Source organism: Silene latifolia, chromosome 9, assembly GCF_048544455.1.
Source record: "Silene latifolia isolate original U9 population chromosome 9, ASM4854445v1, whole genome shotgun sequence".
In the NCBI taxonomy this organism is placed as follows: Eukaryota; Viridiplantae; Streptophyta; class Magnoliopsida; order Caryophyllales; family Caryophyllaceae; genus Silene; species Silene latifolia.
In genome coordinates, this window is record NC_133534.1 from 8,219,571 (window position 1) to 8,229,948 (window position 10,378).

At 35.2% G+C, this 10,378-nt stretch overlaps 1 protein-coding gene across 1 annotated transcript; it reads left to right on the forward strand.

The window, feature by feature from the left end:
* The first annotated feature begins 2,498 nt into the window (after positions 1–2,498).
* LOC141600553 (aspartic proteinase nepenthesin-1-like) lies at positions 2,499–3,902 on the forward strand. Its single transcript, XM_074420797.1, has one exon. The coding sequence runs from the start codon at positions 2,499–2,501 to the stop codon at positions 3,900–3,902; it is 1,404 nt and encodes a 467-aa protein (XP_074276898.1).
* The last annotated feature ends 6,476 nt before the right edge of the window (positions 3,903–10,378 follow it).

A 10,378-nucleotide genomic window follows, 5' to 3' on the forward strand; every position in this document is an offset into this window, starting at 1 on the left:
AATATACTATTCTTTTTGTCCCGGTCAATTGTTGTACTGTGATTTTGGCACAAAGATCAAGGAAATAGGAGAAGACCAATTACTAAATGACAAGTGGAACAAATGGAGTGTGAATGATTAAATTGTTCATCAAGTTCATTCTTAAAATAGAAATGACAACAATTGACTGACACCCCAAAATTGAAAAGAACAACAAATGGTCGGAACAGAGGGAGCATACGAGCAGTAGATTGCTCCATTTTTTATTTTTATTTTTTTGATAAGGTAAGAAAACTAGGTTGATCCTCTAGGGTTGGACCAACTTATCTCATCCTTTCGAATGAGCGAGGTAAGTTAAAACCAACGCCTTTCAAATCACCTCGAAAGAGGTGGACATGAATGTCCATTAGATTTCTCCATTTGAATATAATTCCTTCATTCAAAAGCTGATTTAAGTAGGGATTTGCTATATCACGCCCCGTGTTTTACTTGTTACGCCCCCTATTTTTTCATTTATTCCTATTTTGCCCTTAGACTATGTACTTAGTTAAGTAAAATATTTATAGTTTTTTTATTTTATGATTTTTGGAGACGGTTTTTTACAAAACTAAATAAAATTAAATCGTACTCATTCATTCAAGACGATTTTAAATCGTTACAAAAAATCGTCTTGAATGAATGAAAAAATTATAACGTTTCAAGAATAATGATTACAAGATTTAAAAAATAAAATAAAATTTAGCGACACACATAACACGATTAAAAAAAATACGAAAATTGGTCTCGTCATGTAGCTTACAAGACACGGCCAAGGACCCGTCATGTGGATTACAATACATGGCCAAGGACTTGTCGTGTGAATTACAAGACACGGCCATGGCACTGTCATGTGGCTTACAAGACATGGCCATGGACCTGTCATGTAAACCACATGACACACCCATGGTTCTGTCGTGTAAACCACACGACATGCCATGGCACCGTCTTGTAATTCACATGACATCACCATGGTCGCGTCTTGTAATTCACAAGACAATGCCACTTTTTATTTTATTTTTTAGTGAAATTTTAAGTAAATGCAATAGTTGGTGGAAAATACGTCTTTTTAAGACCGGGTACATATTAAATTAATTATTCTAAAAATCACCCCAAACTCAGTTACGACAAAGCGGTAATTAAATCAAAAATGAAAAGTTCAACAAAAATCATTTACTATAATACAAATATTAGTTATTGTAAAAGATATTACCAAAATCCAATAATTATAAAACAATAATTTAAAAAATGTCTCCGGTTATAATTTTGTAAAAACCGTCTCCGAAAACCATAAACTAAAAAACGAGAAATATTTTTTACTTTAATTAATTACATAGTCCAAGAATAAAATAGGAATAAATGAAAAAGTAGGGGCCATAACAAGTAAAATAGGGGACGTGATATAGCAATTTTGTTTAAGGAGTACATCTCTTTATTGGCGAACAATCTACGTAGTTTTGATTTAATTTAACTTCTCCCTATTTTAGATTTGTAATTATTTTTTTCACTTTTGATTTGACATAAAATTCAAAAAAAGGGGAAAATATTATTTGTGATTGTTGTTATTGAACGATAAATTAACTAGATGCAAGTCTATAATCAAAGTATTTATTAAACATTTTAAAAAGTAAAAAAAAATATGTTAATAAATAAGACACTCAAAAGTAAACGATAGAGACTAAATAATAAAGAGAAATAAAAAGACCACAAATTCTTGGTTTAGAGTCTTGAGACCGTTTTAAGTCAAGGTAAGATTATTGTTAGTCTTGGGACAAGACTTTGCTTCAATAGGTGGGTAGCATTACAACCTTAAGACATTTGATCATGACTTTCTAAGACAAGACTCACTCAAAATTATCAATAATTTAGCAAAATTTTAACAAAGTCTTAAATTGAATCTTTTAAATTAAAGACCCAACTTAAGATTTTGGGTGAGTCTTGACCTCACATTCAAAGAAATTTATCCATTATACAATGAGTGGATAATTTCTTCAAATTTTTTTTTTTAAAATTTGTAAGAAAAAAAAAAGTGAAATAGAAAAGTAGAGGCTGAGTTGAGTGACTTGAGTCTGACTGATAATGTATGAAGTCCGAAGTGAGTCTGAACAATAAAAGTGAATAGAAAGCTGATATGGTCGAGTCTTAAGATTTTGGGCGGTCTTACCAATAATCATATCAACGGCAACGACAGTTACAACCGATTTAAATAACGTAAAAATAAAAGGAGGGTTAAGAGTGGTCTTAACTTAAAACGTTCTTAAAGAAAACCTACCGTAAAAAGAAATCAACATGCGTATCTTTTTTATTTTGCCGATAGAATATCTTCATGATTTCATACCTTACTTGAATGATATCAATTTTAATAATATTAAGCTAATACATCGAACATATTTAAGATTTTATCTTCAAAGATAATCAATATACAATTTGTTCTATATTCACACATTTCATATAAAAAATTAAGCAAAAAAAAAACATATATAATGTCTAATGTACACAAACTCGTCCTCTTTTTGTACCTTCTTGATATAGGCATTATATTATTCATCTCTAGCAGCAATGGATTTTCAATGAGAATGATTCCTATAGACTCGCACCATTTACAAATTGTACGAGAAAGAACCACCATGGATGAACGACTTCAACTTTTTAACAACATAACAATGTCACGGATATACCCTCAGCGAAAAAAATTGTCCCCCGATAGTATCAAGTCGCGAGTGGTTAGAGTTCAAAAAACTTTGTTCGTAACTCAACTTCATTTGGGTGAAGGTAATACTGCCTACACTCCTTATGTACTTTTAGACACTGCTTCCGATATAACTTGGGTTCAGTGTGAAGGCTGTAATCCTTGTTTTGAGCTAAACGGTAAAAATTTTGATTTCAAAAGGTCCACTTTCTTTAGACGAGTCAACATAAATGATGAAATCTGTTTTCCCCCTAAATTTTACTATGACGGATCTTGTGGCCTTAATGTCAATTACGGGTCCCAACCACCATACACGAGTATCACGGGCCTTCTTGGTAGAGAAACATTTTATTTCAAGAATTCGAGAACAAACAATATGGATGCTTACAAAGGCTTACCATTTGGATGTGTACTCCAAACTAAAGACCTTAGTTTTGGTCCACTAGTTCACATACATGAGAACGTTGTCGCCGGTGTTTTTGGGCTTGTTGCGACACCAAGATCGCTCATAACCAACCTTGATGCTCAGATCCACGGTAGGTTTTATTACTGTTTACCACTACTCAAACAATTAACCTTAATGGAATCAACTATTTACTTTGGAGATGATGCCCAAATTAGTGGTGATGCTACTAGAGAAGTTCAAACCATCTTAATGAAAAGTCCTCACCTACATTTTTTGTCATTAAGTGGAATAAGTGTCAATGGAAAACGACTATCAATCGATTCATCTATCTTTGAATATGATGAGGTAGACAACACGAAGGGTTTTTACATTGATACAGGAGCACCTTTTACCGTGTTAGTAAGAAGTGCATATAATCCTTTGCGAGAAGCAATAGTCAAATTCTTTCGCGATACTTATGGTTGGCTCCCTAGGGGACCCGGACTAGTTATGGATCTTTGCTATTCAATATACCCGGGTTATGATGAAAATCTATTTCCAATTGTAGTTTTTCATTTCTTGAATAATGAGCAAGTTGGAGAAGTTGACTTGGTATTGAGCAAGGAACACTTGTTTGTTGACGTGAAAGAAATTATTGGTCTTGATCAAGGACTTTGTTTGATGTTGTTACCTACTGATGACTCTGATAAATCTTTTCTCGGTGCATTTCAACAAGCTAATTTTGGAATTTTATACGATACTCAAAATGGTCGTTTGTCTTTCATTCCAAAGAATTGTTTAGAAAACATATAATATATTATTATGTATATGTTACTCCGTACTAATTTTTATATTTTGATGAACATTGCAATAATAGAATTTTTTTTTTAAATATATTTTACCAATTTGCCAGAATCTCTTACTTTTTCTCCATAACATTTTCTTTTATCAATTCTCCCCTAATGATTTGTTTTCCAATTTAACAATATTTGCTACTCTTTTTAGTTTTTACCCGTTTAATAGTTTGGCTCCTGAAATCACTTTGCTGAAAGCCCTAAATGAGCCTTTTGGGAAGAACTAAGCTCGGACTCGAAATATGCATCTCATTGTAAGTGCCTCACATAGGCCACGCTGAAGACAGATGAGAAATTAATCTATTATATAAGCTAATGATCTATTGTTAATTGATTTTGGGATAAAATTTTGGAAAATTTACAAATAACCACCACGTATTTACGCTTTTTTACAAATTACCACCTTGTATTTGCGTTTTTACAAATAACCCCCAGACTTTCACGTATACTCCCCAATCACCACCGTATTTTAATCCCGAGCATAGTTTTTCTTATTTTTCGCCTCGTTAAATTACGACTTGCTCATATTGCCCAAATTACCCTCCAATACTACAACACTAATTACACACATATACATTTTGTTTGTTTCCTCCAAATTCAAGAACCCTAATTAAATCCCCAAATTCCTTATCTCTTCCCCAATTCTTTCGATTATTGACAATTCATTCTCTCTCCCTAATCATTCAATCCCTCAATTCTTAACCCTAATTCATTATCTCTCCTTAAATTATATTCATAAATAGAATAAATGCAAGTGCCTCCAAATATACAAGCTACAGAAATCTAAGAGGTCGGAACATCATACCGTGAACGATGTGAAACAATAGATTCCCAATATATACTCCAGAATTCACAATGCCACTGATTTAATTGATTTCCCCTCTCAAAAAAAAAGTTGTTGATAAAATGGGAAAATGTAAGGTGTGTTCATTCATTTCAACAAATACAGTCAAAACAAATTATACTCTAAATAATTCAAAAGTGTTTTGCAGGCTTGTATGCTTTAGGGAAAAAGAGAATTAATTACGGTTAGGGGTTGAGAGAGTGAATGATTTAAGGAGAGATAATGAGCTTTCAATAATTGATTGAATTGAGGAAGATTTAAGGAATTTGGGATTTAATTAGGGTTCTTGAATTTAGAGGAAACAAAACAAAATGTATATGTGTGTAATTAGTGTTGTAGTACTCGAGGGTAATTTGGGCAATATGAGCAAGTCGTCATTTAACGAGACGGAAAATAAGAAAAGAAATGCTCGAGTTTAAAATACGGTGGGAATTGGGGAGTATACGTGAAAATCTGGGGGTTATTTGTAAAAACGCAAATACAAGGTGGTAATTTGTAAAAAGGCGCAAATACGTGGTGGTTATTTGTAATTTTTCCTAAAATGTTCTTATCATGATTTTTTTTTTTAGACAACAGTGTACTATTTTTATAGATATCATAATATCCGAGAACATTGATCGATGCCATTTGGTGTTCACAATTAAACATATGTGGTCGTTGGTCAATGGTCGATACAAAACACAATTTATACTTCACAAACAACTCTACAATTAGTAAAGAGGCAAGTAAAGGTCGGATCCCAAGGGACGGGTATTGAAATGAAGATTCTATTGCAACTAGTGGTGTCTAGGGGTGTCACAAATTGGGTTGATGTAGAAGGTCACTAAACTAAAGTGATAATGAAAATAAACTAGCAAGGTAAATAGAATAAGGGATGTAAACAATTGATTAAAAGCACTAGGGTGTCATGGGTTCATAGGGGATTCATGGGATATGATCATACAAACATGTTTTCAAATTATAAGCAAGCAATTATTGTTGTGATGGATCGAGTTGGGTTATGTCTTACAATCCTAGGAAAGTTTGGGTCCTTGAGCGAATCTCTTGGATTGTACAACACCTACAAGTCGACTTAATCTTTCCTACTCAACACATGCATGGTCTAACAAGACTCGAGTTGGGTTATATCTTACAAGTCAAGTTGAAAGGATAGAAGATGATAGTAAATGCAAGGATTCATAGGCTTAGCATTTCATCAAATATAACATGTGCATGTATTAAGATCAAAACAAGCAAGCAAATAAGATATGAAAGCATATTAATTTAAGCATGAATCATTCCCCATGTTGGTTTCCCCTAATCACCCATTAAACCCTAGCTAAGAGACTACTCACTCATTATCATATTGATCATGCTAGAAAGGTTGTCAATCATACTAACATAATAAAACATGATGAATAAATGAAAGTAATTAGCAATAATTAAAAAAGGGATTAAGAGATTATACCTACTAATGATTCCAATAATAAAGATGCAAAGAATAATAGAAGAACTTGATGATTGATGGAAGGTTGTCAATCTCCCAATAAACCCAATAATCTTCTAATTACCCAAAATAAATGAAGAACAAGAGAGAGATTCAAGAACTAAAACTTGGATTAAAACTAGATTAATATTTGATTACAATATTGAAGAGAGATTTGATTGATATTAACTACTCTAAATATTGATAAGAAGAACATGCTCCTCTAATTAGACTAATGGGGTATTTATAGTGAAAATTAGGGAGGATGCATTAGGGTTAACTAAGGGCTAAACTAGTAATTACACTTTTTAAGTTGAGCAAGGAGCCTCCGGGATTATCCGAGAGAAGGGCTTCTCCATTTCGTAGTTAGAAGAACGAAACTATCTTTGTCTTTGTGATCCGTGCGGCCGGGAGTCGGGACGGCCGGATCGGGTGGACGATCCGAGCGGATCAGGGAACAAGACGCTCGGACTGGGCATGGGGAATCCGAGCGGATTCCTGGTGAGGACGCTCGGACTGGCAAGGACGGACGGATTCTCTACAATCCGTTCGGATTGTAGTTCAGCAGCTTTCTTCTTCTTTTTTCTTCCCTTTTCTTCACGAATTCCTTGGGGATTTCCTTGGGGACTCAAGGATCCTTTTCTCAACAATGCTCTTCTACTATGCTATGTACAAAGGCCTTCTAGTCTTGTCTCTCCTTGATGCTTGGTCATTGAATACGATCAATTTAGCCTTGTTTTGCCATGAAAATGCAAGATTCTTACTCCTTTCCTACCAAGGGATCAAAATCTCAAAGAATATGCAAAACAAAGAACTAAAGATAAGAAATGACCCAAATAGGCACTAAAAAGCATGGAAACAATGGTAATTTGGGGGCTAAATATGCGCTAATTATGGTCACATCAAATATCCCCAAACCGAACCTTTGCTCGTCCCGAGTAAAGAGGTGACAAAGACTAGGGCCAATACTATCCTAACCTAATAATAATAGCCGATATGAGACAATTAGCGGGTCTCACTCCGCCCCTTCAACTCACAACAAGACAACCATGAGGTAGGATGCCTTCTTGCAAGGCAAGGTGGGTCTTGCCAAAATGGCGACACATCCAAACATTAAGCACTCAAAAACACATAATGGATGCATCTACAAAAAGAATAGCCACTTTCCTCATCTAAGTGGCGGAAATTATCTATAAGGGAAGCAATTCAAGGGTACACAATCCTTCATAGATGCAATTTGTTCAAACTACTAAGCCTAGAAGGATACCAATAAATCACCTCCAAAATGTGTCAAGCTAGGGTACCTTTGTCCTCAATCGTTAAATGCTTTTGTCAAGAGTAGACTCCCTATGGTGTTAGAAACACTGGAGGATCGCGGAATTCCCCCTCTTGCCTAGACAAGAAGAAGGGTCGTCCCCTCTCTACCATGCACAAAAATGGATACGATGGATAAAGGGATTAATAGATATTTGAGTTTCATTTTGGGAGTTTGCTTTTGTTTTTTTTTTTGTTTTCCCCCCAATTTCTTGGCATTTGACATTTGAGAATACTTTCTTTGCCATTTCTTTTTGATTTTTGGCATTTCAATACTTGACAACTTTTTGCATTTCTTTTTGAACATTTTCAAAGTCACCCCAATTAGTAACGAGGGTGCCTTGTATTTGAAGCTTAGGAGTCTATTTTTGCTCCTCTTTTCATTTGATGCATTTTTGCAAACTTTTTCTTTCACTTTTCATTTCATTGAACTCAAATTGATTTCTTTTTGTGCCCATTCCCTTTTGTTGACAAAAATGTGGTAGAACATGGATGAATGATAGAGATATGCATGGTTTCAAGGGTCACCTTGGAATAAACGGTAGCCAAGGAGTTATCACACCACAAGGTACTCTTGACTCGGCCTTAAACCATGGGTCAAAGGATACTAGCATGACACATCCTAGGGTGTTTTACAAGCATTCTAACAAGCAAAGTCTTAAGAATAAAAAGCATCTACTAGGGCCTATATACACTTGTCAAGCTTCCCAAATAGACGGTTTCGCAAAATTTTTCTAACATGCAACTACATGCCATGATGCAACTAACATATAAACATCCTAATGCATATGATTCTACCAACTAATATGCCATATATTCTAAATGCAATCCTAAGTTCACATTGTTTTACCGCATCAATCAAAATAAAGCCACATAGTCATTAACATAGAGAGGAGAAAGGAGATTGGAAAGATCATACCATGCGGTCTTCAATATCCTCATGTCTCGGATGTGGCGTAGTCGATCAAAGTGAACAAGGATGAAACAAACACAATATATACAAGACAATATATACAAAGGAAATGAACTTGTTTTTGGTTTTTCAATTTTTTTATGATTTTTTTGAAATTTTTCAATTTTTATGGTTTTTGAATAAAAGTTAAGTGTTAGAATTCCCATCCCCACACTAATATGGGCATTGTCCTCAATGGCCAAAATGATGGAAATTATGCAAAGTGATGCATGATTTTCTATACTAAATGCAATTCTACACTAAGCTATACTACATGATGCATGGTTTTTGTTATGACGGAGAGGATAATTTAGATTACCTCCCGTTGTGTATGCATTAACTTCCCCAAACCAAGTAAGACACTATTGCTAATGTCAAAGCATGGGTATAGTTTATGCACACACTATGCTATGCATGAGACTAGATTGTCATTTTGGATTTTCAAAAATGGGAACAATAAAGAACACCTCAATGGAACCGAGGTGTGAGTCCTTTGATGTTGCTAGGACTAAACCAATCAATGATCAAAATGAAATAAAATGCAAAGAGATATAGACAAACCATGGGAGAGTAGGAGTCTCCAAGGCTAGTCTTCCATCATGCTATCATCATCACCACTTCCCTCATGAGAAGTGGTCACATTGCCACTTTCCTTGGCACTTTCTTCATTGCTTTCTTCATCATCATCTTCACCATCTTCTTCATCTCCACTCGCTTCTTCCTCAATGCTATCATCAAATTCTTCACCATTTCCAACAACCTCATTGTCTTCCACCACTTCCCTTGATGCACCCGGAAATAAGGCTTCTTTATCCGCCCAACTAGGCAAAGGACAAGATGGATCAAGGAGTCCTTGCCTAGCTAGATGTAAGAGGGGCGGATATTGAGCCAAATAAGCATTCTTCCGATCTTCATAAGCTTGCTTGTGCATGGCTTGCATAAGAAGAGTGACATAATCTTTTCCAATTTCAACTCCTTGAGGTTTGAACTCTTCATATTCATAGGGGTAAGGTGGTATAACAATGGAAGAGGAGGGAGTTTCATGATCACCCTTTTGTTGTTGAATGATGTACTCGGCGTCCTTGGATAGGGGAAGTAAATAGTTGGTCCGGTGGACACTAAGACGGCAAATCTTTGCGGGTAAAGTGAATGATCGAGCCCCACTAGTAAGCCACCCGAACTTGGTATCAAGGGGATTGTGAGCAACCCACTTAAACTTGTTAATCAAGGTAGACATATCAATAAGATGGCCACCATCCTTAGCCTTGTACTTGCTATCCTTATTGAAATTAGGATCAAAGTGCTTGGCTAGGACCGTGACAAGGCCGCCATTAACAATTACGGTTTGACCCTTCTTCCCACTATCTACATGGAGCCATCTATCAACCAATAGCCTCAAAGAATTGTAAGGCTTGGTATGAATTCTTACAATATTCAAAGTTGATTCAAGGAGAATAAAATCGAGTCCCGTAAAATGATTGGTGTCTTTCCTAGCAATTATGGTATTTCCCACAACTTTGTGCCATACTCTTATGCCCGGATGATGGACCAAAAGAGCACGACAAGCTTTAAAATCTTCAAATTTCTTCCCGGAGATTGCCTCCCAAAGAGGCTCGGGATCATACTTCCCATATTGCTTATAAAATTTATATTCATCGCTAAGACCCAAAATTTTACCCAATTAGGAAAGGTAATGCGTCTACTAGTGTTAGCTAGACGAAACTCAATATTTTCCCTATTCTCAACTTTTGTCACTTTTAAAGAACTTAAGAATTCCAAAACAAGGGAGGGGTATGTTACTTCCTTCATTTCAAACAATTTCTTCAAACCCATGGCATTGAAAAAGACTCTTGTTTGTTC

Bases quoted from the DNA above. Each gene is read 5' to 3' on its own strand.
- LOC141600553 (XM_074420797.1), top strand. From the start codon at position 2,499: ATGTCTAATGTACACAAACTCGTCCTCTTTTTGTACCTTCTTGATATA.